This window comes from Garra rufa, chromosome 19 (genome assembly GCF_049309525.1).
Source record: "Garra rufa chromosome 19, GarRuf1.0, whole genome shotgun sequence".
Classification (NCBI taxonomy): Eukaryota; Metazoa; Chordata; class Actinopteri; order Cypriniformes; family Cyprinidae; genus Garra; species Garra rufa.
The window spans coordinates 17,948,582-17,971,132 of NC_133379.1; the positions used below are offsets into that span (position 1 = coordinate 17,948,582).

Sequence of the window (22,551 nt, forward strand, 5' to 3'; positions counted from 1 at the left end):
AAAAGAAGTCTGAAGTGTGTATTAAGTGTGTATTTATTGGATGATTGAAATTATTACTATTTAAAATAATGATTTTAATTTTCATATATTTTAAAAAGAGATTTAGGCTCAATCCCAATTCTACCCCTTAGCCCTTCACTTAGCCCTACCCCTCCGTTTGGCGCGTTCACGTGAAGGGGTAGGGGTGTCCCATTTCTCTTTTGGTTGTAGGGGTAGGGGTAAGGGGAAGGGCCAGATAGCCCTCCAAACGAAGATTTTTCGGGGACCTCACTTCAAACGAAGGGCTAAGCGAAATTTTCAACATGGCTGCTCACTCGAGCAAGCAGACACATAAATGTAAGTAATTTTTGCCGTTAATAAGGCTTTTTATGACAAATTTTCATTATATGTATATTACCTTTAGTCTTGTGTTTGTGTTTATGGTGATGTTGTGTAAAAGAATGTTTGCTAGCGGATAACACCGATTTTGCTAGCGGATAGCACCGATTGCACGACATTACAAAATATATTTTTATGTCATATACACTTGACTGCATGCTAGAAACAAATATAAAAGTTCAGTAGCACGGCAATTTGCAGTTGGGCGAGCATTTGATAACGCATTGTTTGTTTAGCTTACGGCCATATGTGTACATGTAAATGAACGGTGCTTACACTATTCTACTTATTGCAACGTGACAACATTTTTGTCATTTATATTCTGTATAGGGACGGCTGAGGAAACCCGCAGGCTCATCCGTTTTCGTGGTGAAAATGAGCAACTGTTTTTAAAATCAAAATACGGCGCAAAAAAACTTTGGGAGTGAGTAATCTCTACATGCTACATGTTTTTTTTTAATGTTCCATTGGATACATGCTGTGATACAATTTTATTGCTGTTTATATGTTACAGGACATTAATAAAGGACCTGGGGTTGGAGGGAATAGTGACAGGCCAACAGGCCTCCAAAAAATGGGAGAATTTAAAGAAGAAATATAAGGTAAGTAATGTGGTGTTATGACAACTACAGCAATTACATTCCTTGCAGTCATTACACTGCTTATTTTACATTATTCTTATGTACACCCACCCACCTACACACACACACACACACAAATGTAAAGCATGCATTGCAATAAGAGGAGACAATATAAATATAAATAATGTGCTTGTGTCTTTTCAGGATTTAAGAACACCTAAAACTGGTTCAGGAACAGATGCTGGAGAGGCAACAGCTGCTACATGGCAATATTTTGAAGACATGCATGAGGTGTTGGGTGCCAGGCCTTCAGTGGACCCTCCTGTGGTGGTTGCATCACTCACTGATGAGGAACCAACAGCAATCCTCATGGTAATGTCTTAAATACAATGTTATTTTTTTATGGTCAGTGATTGATCATTGTTGTTCTGAGGGCAGAATGTAGCTGTTTTACAAAAGAAATGTATCGCACATGATATATGGCCACATTACCAATTTTTTGACTAAAGTACTTTTTTTGATCTTCTAGGAGATTGTTGAAACCAGTACTGAGACTGCAAGCAGCACTGTAGAAACCTCACCTTTGCAGAATACATCTGGAGCCAGCGCAGCATCCCCCACAGCCATAACAAGCCCCTTAACTCCTTCACCCAGAAAAAAAACAAAAAAAAAAAACAAATCCCATTGTGGACTTCTTAGTTGCAGAGTCCCTGAAGGAGCAAAAACGCCACGAAGAGAGTGAGGCCAAGACTGAGAGGTTCCTTAATCTTTTTGAAAAAATGGTTGACAAAATGTAGTTGTTTTTCATATATTTTGCACCAAGTCTTCTAGTTCTGCAAGCTGCACTACTGTTTACAAGTACAACAGTTCTAGGTATTTGTTGTTTGTAATGTAAATGCCATTTTTTATTATTATGCCTTTTATATTTTATTTTCTTTACATTTATATTCATCGAAGTGCAATATTTATTTAAGTAATTTGAAGTGCATTTACATAACTATTTATATTAAAGTTTTATATTTGAGGCAATAAAAAGAAATATTGACTTTAAAAAAGTGTGTCTGGCCATCATTAATGATACAAAGCGCCATAAAGAAATAAACAATTCACCATGTAATATGTAAGAAAACATTTTATTACACATTAATGGATAAAAGGCATGAAAAGCAAATACACTTAAACTATGAAAAACTTATTAGCGTAGCAACATGTAAATATACACTACGAGTCAAAGATGTGGACACACATTCCTATTAAAGAGAATGGAGAAGTGTGTCCAAAACTTTGACTCATAGTGCGTATATGCATAAAAAAGATGTGTACTGTCTGTACAAACAAATGTAAAAGCTACTGTTTACACACATGTAGCTCATTTTCATGGGTCCTGCACAATGCCTGAAACTAGGGCAGCCAATCTGTCTCTTGTACCATTCCCAGAGGTTTCGGTGCGTGCCAGAGCTTCACGGGGAGGTTCAGAGCCAAACATTTCCCTTGAAATGTCATCATCAGGTTCTAGCAGGTCCCCATTGTCCAAACACACATTGTGCAAGAAGGCACAGGAAGCAATGACCTGGGGTGCAAATGTTGGTTTGACTTCCAAGGCTTTAAAAAGTGTAGACCTCCATCTTGTCTTCATTATGCCAAAAGCCCTTTCAATTATGCTGCGTCCCCTTGAGTGGTAGTAATTGAACCGCCCCTGGATTTGTCCATTCACTGGCTCTTTGTAGGGTGTAATCAAGCAGACTGGGGTGTCTAAACATGGATAGCCCCCATCACCCAGTATAATGTACCCTGTAGGGGGATACCGTCGTGCCCTATAAAATGTACTGTTTTTCAGTACACGTGTGTCATGAACTGACCCTGGATAGCCAACAAATATATCTAGGAACCGTCCACTGGAATCACATATTGCTTGCATGCTGATGGAATAAAAGCCCTTGTAGTTTAAATAGTCTATTTGGTGCTGCCGTGGGGGTTTGATCCTGATGTGCGTGCCATCTATTGCACCAACAACATTTTTAAATGCAGGGGTTCTTGACAGTTCAACAAATCCTTGTCCCACTGCCTGCAGCTCCTCTGCTCGTGGAAAGAAGATTACATACTTTAGTTTGACCCATATGTTTTGTGCCACTTTGTGGATTACACGGTGGACTGTTGCTTTTGGGACATTGAAAACACTGGACACTACCCGGTATGATAGTCCATGAGCCAGCCAGTAAACATAGATTAGAGTTTCCAGCTGATTACCCCAGCCATGGTCATGTTCTCTGTGCAAGAGTCCCTGTAAAGCATTCATGGCTCTTCTGCTCAGGCGAAAATCCTGCTTCAGCTCAAGCTCCTCATCAAACCACAACCGCAGGATTGGCACGTTAAGGTTTAGCCTGCAGTATGACGCTGGACCACCAGCCTGTAACAAAGAAGTTCCCCTCATTAATCTGCAGTGGACTGACATGAATGAATGAATGAATGAATGATGCATTTATATAGCGCTTTCATTGTGTATTGCCATACACCCAAAGCGCTTTACAATCATATAGGGGATCTCTCCTCAACCATCACCAGTGTGCAGCATCCACTTGGATGATGCGTCGGCAGCCACAGTACAACGGCGCCGGTGCGCTCACCACACACCAGCTACAGGTGGAGAGGAGAGAGTTATGGAGCCAATTCAATGAATGGGGATTATTAGGAGGCCATGATTGACTAGGGCCAGTGGAGGGAATTTGGCCAGGACACCAGGGTTACACCCCTACTCTTTACGAGAAGTGCCATGGGATTTTTAATGACCACAGAGAGTCAGGACCTCGGTTTAACGTCTCATCCGAAGGACGGTGCCTTTTACAGTATAGTGTCCCCGTCACTATACTGGGGCATTAGGACCCACATAGACCACAGGGTGAGCACCCCCTGCTGGCCTCACTAACACCTCTTCCAACAGCAACCTAGTTTTCCCATCCAGGTACTGACCAGGCTCAACCCTGCTTAGCTTCAGTGAGCAACCGGTCTTGGGCTGCAGGGTGATATGGCTGTGGCTACAGAGTAAAGTTAATAACGTTACATAATAGGGTACAAACATATGAAAACAATATGCTATCACGTAACCATCAAAAAACTGTTGTCTTTTGTTATATGTATCTAACAAATGTATGTAAACGTGCCCATACAACACGAAAACATTACTTTATTTACATGTCCAGCTAACCGTTAATGGTTAGCTGTTAGCGAACTGTGTAGTTGGCTATGTTAAATTCAACAAAACACTTTTGCAGTCATCATACTCACCCCAGCCCGATCCACCAGCAAACTTAAGTGGCGAAGATATCGTCGTCTTCTTCGTCTCACAAAATTTGCTGAAGACAAATGTAAAAAAATCGCTGCAATCCACACTGCTATGACTGGCGGCGACATCTTGGAATGTGTGATAAACACCGGCGCATGTCCTCTGACGTAACGTTAGGAACTAGCGACAACGTATGATGACGTATAACAGTGTTGTAGTGGTGTCCCATTTCTTAGGGGAAACATTTTAACCCTTCCCCTTTCCACTTCGTTTCAAGGGACAAGGGGAAGGGGCGAGGGGTAGGGGAAGGGGTAGAAAATAGAATTGGGATTGGGCCTTATTCTTGTGAAAGAAAATCTGAATTTTCAGCAGCCATTTCTCCTGTCTGACTGCCTGCCTAATATTTCATATTAATGCCTTATTAAGAATTTTAGTGAAAATCAAGATACTTTTTAAAAGAATTCTTTGATGAATAGAAAGTAAGATGAATAGAAAGACTGAAATAAACCTCTTTTGTAACAAAAGTCTTTACTGTTACTTTTGATTAACTAAATGCATCCTTGCAGAATATAGTACTTAAGAAAAAGAAAAAAAGTTAATGTTAATGCATATATTTGTAAATAGTTATTAAATCAACATTATACATTTAAAGTAAAACATTATTTATTATAACATTTACTACAAAATTAAATGTTTATAGGGGTTCAACATATGAAAAAATAAATGACATATTATTTGGCAAACCTGTAAGCACCTAAATTAATGATAAAAAAAAAAACATTTTTGGCAAATTCAGGTAATTTACCATAGAAAAATTATGATGTTTAGTGTTTATGGCTGTTACAGCGCCACCTATGGTCAGATTTCCATAACTGTTGCATGCTTGTTTACAATCATCTGTCCCAAGTGCTTACCTAGTTTCATGAAGTTTTGAGTTTTCATTTAGGATTTATAGGCTTTTAGATTATTTGTCCATGGTCCTTTTAAAATGATCCTGTTACAGCTAATCTAATAGTAAAGTTCAACAGTTTTTTTTTTTTTAGAATTACTGACCTAGAGAGCCCAGAAAATTGTACTGCAGGGGTTTGGATGAGATTAAGCGAAAAACCACAAAACTATTTTGCAAAAGTAGTTTTTTTTAGATAATCTTGAATAATTAATGAACAATTTAATTGACAGTAGTGACACTTGAGGCAAAGTAGTTGAGAATGAGGAGATCTATCATTTGATATGAATATTGTGTGTATGTGAAAAAAGCTGCATTAAACCCCATTAGAGCCAATTTCTTTCAAAATTCTTACAGACCTTTGGGGCAAAATGAGTAAAACCGGCCCCCCTGAGTTTTGTTCCGATCGGCTTCCATTAATCTTGTCTAAAAAAGTATTCAAATTCATCGGCTAGTGGTGGCAATGTTTTTGGAGATTTGCAAATGTCCTCATAGACACTTGTAGCACAAAGACACTGCATAGCAAAATTCAAGTCGATTGGACAAATGGTTGCACAGTTGCTGTTGTTTCTTTCCATTTCGTAGCACCTCCTAGTATTCAAAGTCTGTAATTTCTTATACATGTGCACAGAGTTTGACGAAAATATCTCATTCCTTCCAAAAGCTATAGCCATTTTGGTAAAAGTGGCCCTGTCCCTTTCTAACATTTTGGAGTCTCTTTGCAACGATGAGCCAAAAGTTCAAGTATTTTTCTGATAATTATTGATATTCACTTTCCAGAGAATCATTCTGCATTGGTTTGGTTACGATTTGCCGTAAAACCTAGGACTAGTTTGCAAAAGTAGGCTTTTCAAAAAATTCCAAAATACTCAAAAATAAAAACACTTGAGCCTGCCAGTGTTGTTTTTGACAACCATCTTAGATTTAGTCTTAGTCTTTTGGACTAAAATGCTTCTTAGTTTTAGTCAAATTTTAGTCACTTCTATATGTGATAGTTTTAGTCTAATTTTAGTCGACGAAAAGTCAAAAAGGTTTTAGTCTAGTTTTAGTCGACGAAAAGTCAAAAAGGTTTTAGTCTAGTTTTAGTCATAAAAAGGGGAAAAAGTAGTCTTTTAACAAATTAATGTAGGTCAGTAAGTATTTTGCTGTTGGGTAGTGTCACTTATAAGTTCTGAAAATAGCAGATCTATAGTTCAACACAATGTGAGCTTCCGGATCGACTATTTTCACCAATAATTACAATAATGAAGGAATGTTTTAGAACATAAAAGACAAACAAGGATGGAATGCTAAAACGGCTTGCCATACTAGTATAGCAAAGAGTATTTAATGCTAAAACGGCTTGCCATAGCGTCAGATACTTTTTAAGTTTTAATTGGCATGCACAATAAGCGGAAATGTCATGCATTTTAAATGTCTGACGGACCACCCACTAACATTTTCGTCTATTCTCATCTCGTCAACGAAAACTCACACACGTCTCGTCATGTTTTAGTCATCAACGAGCCATTTTTATCTCGTCATCGTCTCGTTATCGTCATGAAAAAAAGTGGCGTCAACGAAATGATTTCGTCATCGTCATCGTTGACGAAAACAACACTGGAGCCTGCAACTAACAGTTGAGGTGTTATGAGCGATTTCGTACTTTTGATCGCTGTAGCGCCCCCGTCAGGCCGATTGGGGTGAGCCTTGGTGACATTGTAAACGATGTGAGTACTACCATCCTTCCAAGTTTCAAGTCTCTATGACTTACGGTTTGGTCTGCCCGATCAGTTTTACTTAGAGATTGCTGATCCTTAGCCGTTCGAAAAAATTGCAATAGGGTTTCAGCGCTACATGCTTGAACCCCTAATTAAAATGCCCATCTCTACTACAAAGAACCCTTGGCTCAACTTATGAAGACAAGTATACAAGCAAGAAAGAAAAAGAAAGAAAAGAATTGTGCCTATTTGATGTTAATAGCCAAAGGCGAAATACTTGCACAGAGGCATGACTTGATCAAATAATGTTTTGATCTCCATTTTCAACACAGGCTCAAAGCTAAAGAGAGATGAAGCAATGATTCTGCATGACACATCAGAGCCAGACAGATGAATGGCAACTAGACTAGACTACTATACCTGATCTGCTAAGTGTCTGTGTTTCACTGCATCACAGATGACCGTTCATTGCTTTCTACACTCATCAAGGGGCTGTGATGAAATTCGTCTGCACTGATATCTCCCATTCTGCTTAATTATGATTACCGTACACTATTTACCACAACGGTAGTTGGAAGTAACTCACAGAATAATACTGAAAGATGAGTGAACTTTACAGTAAATCACACCTTCACGGAATGATTGAAAAAGTTTATTTAGTCTGATAAGAAATTTGGATCAGCCCTAAAGCATCTCTAAACCAACATTGTGCATTGTATCAAATTAATACTATTTTTAGAACATGACTTTAAATTCCCATCATAAGGAAATGAATACTTCCTCTCATCCTTCTCATGAAATTTTCCAAACTTGCATAGTCTTAAAATATCTTTTAAGTAAAATGAATAGAAGCACGTCACTTTATGACACCTCGAAGACAAAGCTGCACTGTTTTATTCAAACTTTTCACCTGACCGGGGTCATATTCTGAGTAAAAAAAAAGAAAATGCAAAATGATAGAAAGTTTCCAATTCCAAAAGCCTACGTGCTGCATCACCCTCATATGATGCAAGTTAAAAATAACTGTGCTGATCTGATCTGAAAGCAGGACCTCCCAGGTGGCTACAGGTGGTCGCATGCTTCTAAAGATCAGGTAAACACCTGGACAGCTGCCTTTTCACTCTGTTATTAACAATGACATCAGTGAGTATTTTTCTCGCTTTTGTTCGCATTGTGACTGATGTGGTCACAAACTCACAAGCTCAGAATCTGTTTCATGTGCTGCACATGTTATGCTAGTGTTACACAGAGTACAGGGAGTCTCAAATTGACACCGGTTAATCACCAAATATGGTCAATTTTGTATTTGGTGGGTCATTTCGCAGTGTCACAAGCAGTGTTGTAATTTCATTACAGATTGGATACTTAAACGGACAATTCACTCAAAAATAAACATTCTGTCATTAATTACTCATCCTCATGTCACTCCAAACCCTAAGACCTTTGTTCAACTTCAAAACACAAATGAAGACATTTTTGATGAAATCGGAGAGTTTTCTGACCCTGTGTAGACAGCAGAGGCCCAGAAAGGTATTAAGGACATTATTAAAATAGTCCATGTGACATTAGTGGTTCAAACTTAATTTTATGAAGCTACAACAATACTTTTTGGGTGCAAAGAAAACAAAAATAATGACTTTATGTAACTTGAACGTGTGAGTTACATCTTTTTCTTCGCAGGGTCAGAAAGCGCTCAGATTTCATCCAAAATATCTTAATTTGTGTTCCAAAGATGAAGGAGGGTGACAGAATTTTCATTTTTGGGTGAACTATCCCTTTAATATAGTAACACGCATTTGAAAATGACCACAGAACAGTTTAATGCAACTCAAAAAAAAAAAAAAAATCTGGGTTATTGGGTTATTTCTAATATTTTTACCCAGATGCTGGGTAGTTTTTATTTGGATGCTAAAAAATGCTGTGCTATTTTTTTTTCTTTTACCCAAATGCTGGCTTCAGCTAGTTAGGTCATTTTATTGGTTTATTTTTATCATTTTTACTCAGGAGATTTTAAGAGTACATTTTTATTATTTCAAATTAAAATCCTTAACTGTTTAGGGTCGTAAGTTTTTTTTTTTTTTTTTTTTCATGTTTTTGAAATAAGTCTTGTAAGCTCACCAAGACTTTATTTGATAAAATTACAGTTAAACCGTAATATTATGACATTTTATTACAACTAAAATGTAATATATGCTGCTCAATATATACACACCGTTCAAAAGTTTGGGATCAGTAAGACAAGATTTTTTATGTTTTTTTTTTTAAGTCTCTTATGCTCATTATGTTCCATTTATTTGATCATTAATGCAGATAAAGGGTAATATTATAAAATATTATTGCAATTCAAAATAATGTTTTTATTATAATATACTTTAAAATATATTTTAATTTATTGTGATGCAAAGCTGAATTTTCATCATCCATTACTCCAGTCTTCAGTGTCACACAAACCTTCAGAAATAAGTTTAATATACTGATTTATCATTTTTATTATCAATGTTGGAAAGAGTTGTGCTGCTTCATATTTATTTGGAACCTTTGATACTTTTTTCAGGCTACTTTGATGAATAAAAAGTTAAAAAGAACAGCATTTATTCAAAATAGAAATCTTTTCTAACAATATAAATTTTAATTTTTATCAATTTAACACATCCTTGCTGAATAAAAGTATTAATTTCCTTTAAAGAGAGAAAGAAAGAAAAGATTTACTGACCCCAAACTTTGCACAAGGTGTTTTCTATTTTATATAAATGCTGTTCTTTCTTTCTAACATTTTATTTATCAAAGAATCAAAAAAAAAAATAATAATAATAATACAGGTTCCAAAAAATACTTTTGTGGAAACTGCAATACATTTTTTCAGGATTCTTTGATGAACAAAAAGTTAAAAAGAACATAATTTATTCAAAATAGAAATCTTTACTAACAATATAAGTTTTATCACTTTTTATCAATTAACACATCTTTGCTGAATAAAATTATTAATTTCTATCAAAGAGAGAAAGAAAGAAATATTTACTGACCCCAAACTTTGAACGAGGTGTTTTCTATGTTAAATAAATGCTGTTAGTTTTTCAGAAATTATTTCTTATTATCAATGTCGAAAACATCTGTGCTATTTTTGTGGAAACTGCAATACATTTTTTTTTTCAGGATTTTTTGATGACTAGAAAATTCAAAAGAACAGCATTTTTTTAAAAATAGAAATCTTTCACAAGATTATAAATACATGACTTTTGCATCACTTTTAACCTATTTATTTCATTTTTGCGGAGTAAAGTCAATTATATTAAATGTAATAAATTACACAATAAATTATATTTTATAAAAACAAACTAATAACACTTCACAGTAATAAATACATTCCAATAATAACAAACTTATATAGCTCTATAAAAGAATGGTTCACTTTAAATTTTTCTTACAGTATTATTAATAACATTTTTTTAAAAGTATGGTCAGAAAGAAGAAATCTGAACGGATTATTTTTTTTGGACGCTGCCTATATCATAATGTCTAAGCTACATTAAAACATAATCAGAAATATAATCAGAAAATAGACAAACACGCACAAACAAGCAATGCAATTTCACTTCAACACTTCAAAAGAGCAGATATTTTAAATATGAGGCTGGTGAAAACTTGAAAACCTGTGACGACATCTACGACACAACACACCACAAAGGAAAAAAACATGATGTGACACTGAATCCATTGCATCAATCATTTTCACACAGGCCCACATGAAGATGATGACGATGGCATGTCATCACAATTTCCTTACAATGAGTTCTTGGTTTGTCAAATCAAGAATGAATACATCAGTCCTTTCACTGTTTTTTTCAGACCACCTACTAAATTCCAGTGCAGCTTTCTCACTGGCGGAAATGACTGACAGTGGATAATTTCACAAAATCTTTTAGCAGTATTTCACCAAAACTCTCTACTGCACATTGTCCACAAATAAGGACATCATGCCAAATAAAGCAAAAGTCCAGGCGAAAGGATGGCAGCACTAATAATACAACATGCAGCATGTGAATGTTTATGAGAAGATAAGTATATCATGAAGGCTGTGTAGCTCATGTGGTTTTACCATAGTGATGGGAAGGCTGTGATGTATGCCTATCATTTCAACCACACATACCTCCCCCTGAATGAACCAACGGAGCTAAAACAAGACTGCAGGGGGCTTCTGCCCACAAACACTGAGCGTGAAATTCTGAGTGCACTTGCAAAACTGCGGGAGAAGCACGCCAACACGGCTCAGGGGAAAAAATAACCGCACAAGCATGAGAGTTTCTGAAAGACTTAAAACCACACACACACACACACACACACACACACTGGTTTACATGTTTTATGGGGACATTCCATAGGCGTAATGGTTTTTATACTGTACAAACCGTACTTTCTATTGCCCTACACCTAAACCTAGCCCTCACAGGAGATTGTGCAAACTTTTACTTCCTCAAAAAAACTCATTGTGCATGATTTATAAGCCTGTTTCCTCATGGGGACCTGAGAAATGTCCCCACAAGGTCAAAATCTACTGGTATTCCTATCCTTGTGGGGACATTTGGTCCCCGCAACGTGATGAATACCAGGTACACACACACACACACACACACACACACACACACACACACACACACACACACACACACACACACACACACACACACACACACACACACACACACACACACACACACACACACAAAGTGTTATTTCTGAATCAAAATACTATTTATAGATTAATTTGTAAACTATATATACCATTTCATTCATTCTTTAAATGTAGTTGTTTGTCATTAATAAAATTAAATTTAGCTTTACATATACATTTTATGCATTGTCTAAACTTTCTTCTTCTAATGGTTCAAATCTTCATAATAGAATCATGACAAAGTCATTCAAGCTAACTGCTTTTTTATTTAAGAAGAGTGGAAAAAAACAAAGGTATAATAAGACTACAAATACAAGATACTAGGTTCTGTTTACATCTGGTGTTAACATCTGTCTTGGGTGATATGATCACAAGTGGTCAACCTAACGCATTATCACTTACACCACATGCACTATATATGAACCTCCTGTGACCACTTGTGACTGGATTTCCTTAAACATAGACGTGTTTTCATTTCACAAGTGCATACATTACTAACTGTCACTGTATAAATGTATTTATACTACCAGTCAAATGTTTTAAACAGTATGATTTTTTATGTTTTTTTTTAAAGAAGTCTCTTCTGTTTACCAAGCCTGCATTTATTTGATTCATAGTGCAGCAAAAGAGTCAAATTCTAAAATATTTTTACTATCCAATATGCTGATTTAGTGCTAAAAAAACATTTATTATTATTGCTGAAAACAGCTGAGTAGAATATTTTTCAGGTTACTTTGATGACTTCTTTCATAACATAAATGCTTTTACTGTCACTTTTGCTCAATTCAATGCATCCTTGCTAATGCATATATATTCTATTTTTGCTATTTTTGAATTATATATATATATTAGTGGTGGGCCGTTATCGGAGTTAATGTGCTGCGTTAACGTGACACTCTTATCGGGCGATAAAAAAAATATCGCCGTTAATCTATTCTCAAAGTTGGGTTGGGAGCTGGGTCTAAATTACGTAAGCTATGATGACTTTCACTTTGATATTTTAGCGCGGATGACGTATACCTAGTCGAATTGCACTGTAGGAGGCGGGAACGAGTCTTCAACTTCTGTGGAATTACCACATCAAATGAGACGTGCAAACATGGATGCAGTTATGAAGCCGCTTCAGGGCAGGTGCGTGCGTTGTTAGACCCTTTTTACTGGGGCACGTGCCCCAGTGAAAATCTGCTGTGCCCCAGTAAAATCTCAAGTTTGAGTTAGAATTTACTTTGATAATCCCGAAATAAAGACATTAAACTATATGCAACAACTGAATTAACGCTTCTAAAAGCAATGCAGTTTAATCGAAGCACACAGAAATCCATGCCCGTGCGCGTCTGTGTATTTAACGGCAACGCGCACGTCGCGCAGCCTTTTGCGCAGAAGTACTTGGTTACACAAGTTTGTATAGGTAATTATGTTGTAAATGCAATTGTCAAGTAGTTTGTGATGCATTTTGGAAACAGGAGATGAGCGCCTGATCTAATGCGCCACCTGGCCCGTTCTCGAAGACTTTTAGTCATTATTTGGGTAGCACACATATTCTGAAAATGCCTTCAGCAGAATTCAAATTAGCCATTTTAATCTAGATTAATCTAGATTAATTCCAAGATTTAATCTAGATTAAAAAAAATCTAGATTAAAAAAATTAATCTATGCCCACCCCTAATATATATATATATATATATATATGTTCAACACAAATACGATTATTACAATATTAACACTCAGTTTGCAAAAATAACTAACTTTTGTTTACAACTGTACTAAACACTTGCACTCTAAACAAAACTATTTTTTACTAACTAACTGCTAAATTGAGTCTGATGGGTTATTTTTTCCAGTGTTGTGTATTTTTTGTGTTACCCAGCCGTTGTGTTATTGGCTGGGTCATTCTCACTGACAGCTGAAACTATACACAGATTAAGATATTTATGATGAAATCCGAGAGCTCTCTGACCCTCTATAGACAGCAAAGGTCCTACCACCGTCTGTTGATGTTTTTGGTACATTTCTGGACCTTGAATGTGGTAGGACCCTTGCTGTTTATAAAGGGTCAGAGAGCTCTTGGATTTCATCAAAAATATCTTAATTTGTGTTCTGAAGATAAACAAAGGTCTTGTGGTTTTGGTACAACATGAGGGTGAGTAATTAATTAAAGAATTATCATTTTGTGGTAAACTATCGAGAAGTCAGAGAAGCCAGTCAGCTAAGTGTGTTAGCAACTGTCGTTTTGCATGATGGATGCACTTTTTGCCTTGCATAAATACATAAATTATTTTATTCATCCTGAATTTATTTTGAAGTGAAATTATGTTTTCTCATCTCAGTACTGTTTGTTTACGAGCACGTTATGAAGTGCTGCGAGTCCAATACCGGCACAGGAATCAACACTATTTTGATGAAAGTGGATAACAGACATTGGTTGAATACGCTTAAATTCGGATTTTGCTTCTAAATGTTACATTTATTATTTCTAAAATGCTTGTTAAGGAAGTTTAAATGTATGTAATATGGTAAACTATGCTGTATTCCTCCAAATAAATTTAATTTGTCTTTTGGGTGTTCTTGCTTATTAATACAATTTTGGTGAGTTCTAATTTCCAACCTATTTTAAGCCAGCAATCGAGTAATTTTTACACAATAGTTGAGTTAAATTAAACAACCCAGCATGCTGTGTCAAACGTTTAACCCATGTGTTCTGTCCAATATTTAACCAGCAGTAGAGTTACAAATATCCCAGAAATGGTTGTTTTTAGACTGTGTGATTGGATCTCAGTATGTATGTAAATACCCAATGTAAACATGTAAATCAGTATTCCTGAGAAGTCACACAGCTTTGAGGTGCATGACAGCGTGTAACAGAAATGCTTTACATGTTTTCGTGCACCTAGCGTACCTCAAGCTCCTTGATCTTCTCATCTGCCGTCTTCTGCTTTTCCAAAAGCTGATTGGCGATCTCATCTTTTGACTGTAAGATGAACCTAGAAAAAGTGAGAAGAAGGTCAAAACAACGAACAGATAAAAAATTCTCATTCAGGGAAAATTTTGCACCAAGAAAAATGTCCATACATGCGTCCCGCTCCCTCAAACATGCGGGTGCTGTTAGGGAGAGACGTGATCTCTGCATGCGTGAGGTTGGAGTGCTTCTTCATGCGGCTCAGCTGTTCGATCTGCAGGTCAGCCAGCTTCGCTTTCTGCTGGGTGTCAATCATTTTAGCCTGCAGTTCTGCAAAGGCCTGTGGCATACAGATGTGAGGATTAAATGCAATATCATCAACTTTTCTAATGTCTTTAAACACATTATGAACGTGAACGAGAACGTTATTTTAGAAGAACCTGAGGAAGGGTTATTCTATACACTACATACTCAACTATGGACTAAGGGCTGAAATGACAGAACATTTACATAGGTTTATGATGGTAATCATACATTTAATCAAAAATATCGTAGTTACAAATAATCAGCAACGGAGTTACCATCAAATAACCCACAATTAGACAAAATGACAGCTATATTTTCAAAGCTTCGTACATTATTTTATCTACGTATACATAATAATTTATACAGGGTTTACAGTAGTAAAGGACTTCACAGCAGCAAAGTGTAATATCTATGATATTTTGACTGAAAACAATAAAAATGTAAAGGTTTCTAGGAGCACCGAGGTTGCTTGTTGGTATATCACATTGTTTTTACAGTTCCAAGCCTATATTCCGATCTACCTGCGCTTAAAAACTTCTTTACTTGCTTAATTTATATTGACGAAGTAATAAACCCGTTTAGTTTCCCTGTATACATATGTAAACCCTCATTTACCTTCTTCAACTCGAGGTCTACGGGAGCCGCCATGATGCTAACAGTAGAATGAGTCACTGCGCATGCGCAGGCGCAAGCTGGTCGCAAAACCTAGTGAGCGGCCTACCTAGACAGCATTTTCGGTTTCGAATAGACAGCTGGCTGTCTAAAATGCTCTCTAGATAGGCAGCACGGTAGGTTTATAGATACAGTTTCAGTCTCAAAATAGCGCTGGACAGGAATGACACAGTGCACAAGATATTAAACATGTGAGACTTTTATCTGAATGTGATAAATGTGAAAGTGTCACAAATGTTTCCCCAAAGCTGAGTCTAATTTAAGCTGCCTTTTCTATATTTACAGCTGGAATGTTTCATCTCAGTGAGACATTGCTCAAGAAACTATTTGTAATTATCAACATGTTGTTTTGTTCTGTAAAGGCATGTACAGTTGAGGTCAAAAGTTTACATACACCTTGCAGAATGTGCAATATGTGAATTATTTTTACCATATTAAGAGAGATCATACATAATGCATGAGATTTTTTATTTAGTACTGACCTGAAGAAGATTTTTCACATAAAATACGTTTACATAGTCCACAAGAGAAAATAATAATTGGATTTATAAAACATTACCCTGTTCAAAAGTTTACATACCTACACTTGATTCTTAATACTGTGTTGTTTCCTGAATTATCAACAGCTGTGTTTTTTAATTTAGTGGTAGTTTTTCATGAGTCCCTTGTTTGTCCTGAACAGCTAAACCGCCTGCTGTTCTTTAGGTCCCACAAATTCTTTGGTTTTTCAACAATTTTCTGTATGTTAACCCTTTCCAACAATGACTGTATGATTTTGAGATCCAGCTTTTGACGCTAAAGACAACTGAGGGACTCATATGCCACTATTACAGAAGGTTCAAACACTCACTGATGCTTCAGAAAGAAACACAATGCATTGAGCTGGGGGGTGAAAACTTTTTGAATGTGAAGATCAGGGTAAATTGAACTTATTTTGTCTTCTGGGAAACATCTTACGTAATTTCTGAAGGGCAGTACTAAATAAAAAAAAAAGATATTTAGGCAAAATAAGAAAAATGTACACATCTTCATTCTGTTCAAAAGTTTTCACCCCTAGCTTTTAATGCATAATTTTTCCTTCTGGAATACCAATGAGTGTTTAAACCTTCTGAAATAGCTGGATGTGAGTCCCTCAGTTGTCCTCAGTTTACAAAGATGGATCTCAAAATCGTACAATCTTTGTTGGAAAGGGTTCAAATTATAAATGATAAAATTATTAATACTATCACAAATGTGCTACTCAGTTACTAATATAAACATTAAAAACAAGATCACAGACACTTAGAAAGTCACAAGGTGACAATTGTTTATTAAAGTGAAACAACAGTAATATCACTGGTTGAAAATGGTTATCAATTGCTTAAAAAATTGTTAATGAAATCATGTTATTTTATACTCGACACATAGCACTTAAAATACTTTGATAAACACATTCCACTTTTTTTCACTTAATTTAAGCTACACTTTCTCAGTAATACATATAAAAGACTTACAAAGCCCTGCGTCTGATATTCCTCCACAGTACGTGATTTAATGATTGCATTTTTAGAGCTCCACAAATCTGTTTATTTCACAGCTTAGCAATAATATTATTATTAAAACTTTACTGGAGGGTCTTTCATATGTGATTGTACAGTCTGTCATGCAACTTCAGTCCTATTAGAACATTATTTAATTGTATTTATCAATAATAAATAGTATCTATACAATAAAAACACATTTACAAAACTTACAGTGCATTCAGTACACAAAACAACTGTTACATATCAAAATAAATAACCAATACATTATAAATAAATAATTACAAGTGCTTTGTGGTGTTTCCGACAGTACTATAGATTTCGACTGACGGGAGAAACCAGAAACACCCTTTTTGAAATAAATAAATAGGCAACAAACAAAAAAGCAACTCGATTGAAGTCGCCATACATTCATCCGGTTCAGTCCTCTCTGTATGTTCTCCACAAGGAGAATACATTGATAAGGCATCCTTCATGCCAGTGTAGACAGCCGCCGTGACTGCAGGACATCAGGGGCGTATGATTTCAAAAAAAAAAAAAGAAGTCCTCAAGTCCTCAATGCTATCTATCCATGCTTCACATGTCCTTTTGGCATTCTTTGTCCTGTAAAACAGTAATAAATGTTAATTACTATTCATTTTAATAAGGAACAAATACAATCTGGCCATCACTGACAACTATTTACCTTTCCTCCCTTATCACTGCTGTACTGACGTTGCCTCAAGTTTGACCTTTTCTTCACTTTCTACATCAGCGTCATCTTTTTTGTGGTACCTGTACGAAAAACATGCTGAATATCTCAGGCACAATTTTGCACAACAACAATGGTTTAATGATTAAAAAACTAATATAATGCTGATTCATGGTAACTTACCGTAGTGCCAGCAGAATAGCGATGATTGCAACACACATGAGAGAGAGGACCACCGCTATGACCGCTAGAGCTGTGGTCCGGCTGTAACGCTCTTCCTCCTTACCAACTGCTAGGGTGAATACATGGCATCTTTCACCGGAGTATCCTGCTTTACATCTGTAAGAAAGATCCATCCAAAAAGATCAAAATTAATTCAGGAGAATCATCAAGCAATAATTCTGTTATCTCTTATCTTTGCTCTAATTTTGTTACTATTCAAACTGTTTATTGTAATATTTATGGAAGCCCATTTCTGCCACTGAATAATTTTTTTTAAAAGGTTATTGTGACTTGATATCTCACAATTCTTACTTTTTTCTCAGAATTGCGTGAAACAAACTCGCAATTCTGACCTTTTTCAGTTATAAAGTCAGAATTACGAGATATAATCTTAATTCTCTTCAGAACTGGACTTTATAACTCGCAATTGTGAGTTTATATCCCACAATTCTGACTTTATATCTAGCAATTCTGACTTTATAATTCACAATTGCGAGTTTACATCATTTATCACAATTATGCATTTATATCACACAGTTCTAAGAAAAAAAGTCAATTGCAATTGCAAGAAAAACTTATTTTTCTCAGAACTGTAAGATATATATGCACAATTGCGAGCTATAAAGTCAGAATTGCTAAATATGCTTTTTTTTCTCGCAATTGCAAGGTTGTATCTTGCAGTTCTGACTTTTTTTTTTTTAATTTGTGAGATATAAAGTCCAGTTCTGAGGAGAAAAAAAAGACTGATGTGTTAACAGAATTGTCACTTAATACCTCACGGTTTATATCACAAAATTCTGACTTTATTTCTTAGAATTGTGAGTTTATCTCTCGGAATTCTGACTTTATAATTCACAATTGCAATTGCGATATAAACAAAAAAAGAAAATTGTGACTTTTTTCTCACAATTGCAAGTTTACATCTCACAATTCTGACTTTTTTCTCAGAGCTGCATCATATAAACTTGCAATTCAGACTTTTTTCTTAGAACTGACAATTGCGAGTTATAAATCGCAATTGTGAGGTATTAAGTCAGAATTGTGAGATATAGAATTCTGTGAACATATCTTTTTTTTTTTCTCCTCAGAACTGGACTTTATAACATGAAATTGTGAGTTTATATCTTTCGTTTCGGAGAAAGAAAGTCAGAATTGTGACATACAAACTTGCAATTTGCAGAAAAAAAGTCAGAATTATGAGTTTATATCTCGAAACTCACAATCCTGACTTTATATCTAGAAATTCTGACTTTATAACTCATGATTGTTCATTTATATCTCACAGTTCTGAGAAAAAAATCAGAATTGCGCATTTATATGATGCAATTCTGAGAAAAAAGTCATAATTGCGAGATGTAAACTCGCAATTGCGAGAAAAAAGTACGAATTGTGAGATAAAAAGTAACAATTTCCTTTTTTATATCGCAATTGCATGACATAAACTCATATAAAGTCTCAATTCTGAGAGATAAACTTAAAAGAAATTAACTCAGTTTATATCTAACAATTTTGAGAAAAAAAGTCAGAATTGTGAGATATAGAATTCTGTGAACATATCATTTTTTTTTCTCCTCAGAACTGGACTTTATAACATGCAATTGTGAGTTTATATCTTACGTTTTCGGAGAAAGAAAGTCAGAATTGTGAGATACAAACTTGCAATTTGCAGAAAAAAAGTCAGAATTATGAGTTTATATCTCGAAACTCACAATCCTGACTTTATATCTAGAAATTCTGACTTTATAACTCACGATTGTGCATTTATATCTCACAGTTCTGAGAAAAAGTCAGAATTGCGCATTTATATGATGCAATTCTGAGAAAAAAGTCATAATTGCGAGATGTAAACTCGCAATTGCGAGAAAAAAGTACGAATTGTGAGATAAAAAGTAACAATTTCCTTTTTTATATCGCAATTGCATGACATAAACTCATATAAAGTCTCAATTCCGAGAGATAAACTTAAAAGAAATTAACTCAGTTTATATCTAACAATTTTGAGAAAAAAAAGTCAGAATTGTGAGTTATATCCCACAATTCTGACTTTATATCTAGAAATTCTGACTTTATAACTCGCAATTGTCAGTTCTAAGAAAAAAAGTCAGAATTGCAAGTTTATATGACGCGTTTATATGATGCAGTTCTGAGAAAAAAAGTACGAATTGTGAGATGTAAACTCGCAATTGCGAGAAAAAGTCAAAATTGTGAGATGTAAACTCACAATTTCCTTTTTTATTTTATATCTCAATTGCATGATATAAACTCGCAATTGTGAATTATAAAGTCAGAATTCCGAGAGATAAACTCGCAATTCTAAGAAATTAAGTCAGAATCGTGTGATATAACCTCGCAACTGTGAGGTATTAAGTGACAATTCTGTTAACATATCAGTCTTTTTTTTCTCCTCAGAACTGGACTTTATATCTCACAAATTTGAGAAAAAGTCAGAATTGCAAGATACAAACTTGCAATTGCGAGATTAAAAGCATATCTAGCAATTTTGACTTTATAGCTTGCAATTGTGCGTATATATCTCTCAGTTCTGAGAAAAAAGTCAGAATTGTGAGATAAAAAGTCGCAAGTCTCTTTTATTCAGTGGCAGACACAGGCTTCTATAAATCTTGGCCTTTATATAATTAACTGACTTATTCCCTCATTTGTAAGCCACTATGGATACAAGTGTCTGCTAAGGTTGAAAATGTCCTTAATTTGTTGAACAAAAACTAGAAAAGCACAAAACTCACACACAAGAATGAGTGTTCAACTCCTTCAGATGTTGACACACTCCATGAATGCAGAAATCTTTGTATTCCCCCAGGCAGGGGTTCTTCTTTCTTCCCTTGCCTTTTCCTTTGCCCTTCCTTTTTCCATTTTTTGTCTTCTTCTCAGTAGTGGGAATCACTGACGGATGTTTGGGTTTGGTGGATAATGCCACTGTTGAGCAAGAAAGAGCGGTGATGTCAGTCCACGATGACCTAATATTGTACAATAGTCTAACACATTCAGTTTATATGTTACGGGTTCACTAGCATTTCCTGTGGATGTATACAATGCTGTATATAAACTACAATTTTTTTGCAGTACTTGTTACGTTAAATTTCGGTCGGCATATAAGCACTCAGCATTGAAACACTCTCTGACCACTTACAAATTGCATTCAGAGAAATGACGCAACTCTACCTCTTGGTTGGTAAAGGTCATAATCCCCAGAGTTATAATCGTATTCATCTTCATTTTCAACATCTTCATAGTCATTCGTCTCGCTGTTCACCTGGAGCCCTGTTGTGTTTGTTTTCTCCAAGGTGTGAAAGAGGTTGACCACTGTAGCTTTGGGTTTGGCACTCTCATACCTGTCCACAGAGGCGCCACTGCACACCTTGTGTAACACTGAAACAGAACAAGACACTTTAAAGACATCTAAAAGACATATACGCGTGTATTGTAAAATGTCAAGTAAATAGTGGAAAAGTAAAAGTACAAAAGTCAAATAGTGAATATAATAACTCAAAAAAAAAATTCTTAAAAGGTTTCGCCCTCACATAAGAACCTCGTGTAACAAACGAGCCATACTTGACATATTGGGCAGGTCCGCCTGCAAGTTATTACAGCATATTTTAATAAGAAGCCATTGTTTTGACACTTACCGAGACAATGGACGAGAAAGATCGCAATTCGTAACGTATTCATATTCCTTTTGGTATAATCCGAGATATTATAGTATCAGAAGTTGTTGTCACTGGTCTCACTGTATCTCCCTGCCTCCAGCACCGTCCGCGATCTGGACGCAAATGCGCGTGCTGGGGACTGTGTCAAAAGTCTCGTGTGGAGAGTGCCAGGAACAAGAACGCGCGCCGGTGCAGTTTTATAGACCGACACACACTTCCCTTTTATGAATCACTGGCCACACCTAATCGATCATCAACACGTAAGACAGAAAACTAATATTGAAATAGTACATCTGGTCGAGACTGATTGATAATTTGACAGCGAGGAGACAGCAGTGTCACAGGTTTATAACTGTCCGGTTAATAATAAATCTATTCACTAGTTTTTAGGTATGGTCTGGTCGCAATTATGTTGCAAAAACAGACTTAAACAGGTATGACGAACTCTTAGCTGGTTTAGTGGTTGTCCACAAGTTTAGACCTGCTATGAGCATAAACTGAATTGTTCAGCTGTGAACCATCTGTAAAAGATTTCTTTAAGATGCTTTTAAAATGTTATCGGGACAAAACTGTTCAAATATAGGATTTATAGACCTACACCAAGTTACAGCAGTTATTGATTACTTTAAACTAAGTAAATTTGCATGTATTTTTTTTTGTCCAAACCGGTAAGACCTTCGTTCATCTTCAGAACACAAATTCAAATATTTTTGATTAAATCTGAGAGCTTTCAGACCATAGGCAGCAACGCAACTGAAACGTTTTATGGCCCAGAAACGTAGTAAGGACATCTAAAATGTGACAAAAGTGGTTCAACTGTAATTTTACGAAGCTGCAAGAATACTTTTTGTGCCCAACCCTGGTGAAAAAAACAGCTAAAACCAGCCTAGGCTGGTTGGCTGGTTTTAGCTGGTCATAGCTGGAAGGCAGGCTGGTTTTAGAGGGGTTTTGTCCACTTTTCCAGGCTGGTCAGGCTGGTCTTAGCTGGTCAGGCTGGGAAACCACCAGCTAAAACCAGCCTGACC

At 35.9% G+C, this 22,551-nt stretch overlaps 2 protein-coding genes across 2 annotated transcripts in view; both read right to left on the bottom strand.

Annotated features, from left to right (window-relative positions):
* Positions 1–15,415, bottom strand: part of pfdn1 (prefoldin subunit 1) — a 39,617-nt gene extending 24,202 nt beyond the window's left edge. Inside the window, exons 1-3 of the mRNA XM_073825180.1 lie at positions 15,372–15,415; positions 14,624–14,790; positions 14,451–14,535 (exon numbers count right to left, since the gene is read on the bottom strand). Of these exons, the coding sequence (XP_073681281.1) occupies positions 14,451–14,535; positions 14,624–14,790; positions 15,372–15,404 (285 nt within the window). The 5' untranslated portion in view covers positions 15,405–15,415. The remainder of the gene's footprint in view (positions 1–14,450; positions 14,536–14,623; positions 14,791–15,371) is intronic.
* Positions 15,416–16,709: 1,294 nt separating this feature from the next.
* Positions 16,710–21,650, bottom strand: hbegfb (heparin-binding EGF-like growth factor b). Its single transcript, XM_073825076.1, has 6 exons — positions 21,506–21,650; positions 21,042–21,248; positions 20,606–20,795; positions 17,823–17,978; positions 17,634–17,722; positions 16,710–17,551 (listed from the first exon to the last, which is right to left on the bottom strand). Exons 1-5 carry the CDS (start codon positions 21,546–21,548, stop codon positions 17,647–17,649), a joined length of 672 nt encoding a protein of 223 aa, XP_073681177.1. The 5' UTR covers positions 21,549–21,650; the 3' UTR covers positions 16,710–17,551; positions 17,634–17,646.
* Positions 21,651–22,551: the final 901 nt, after the last annotated feature.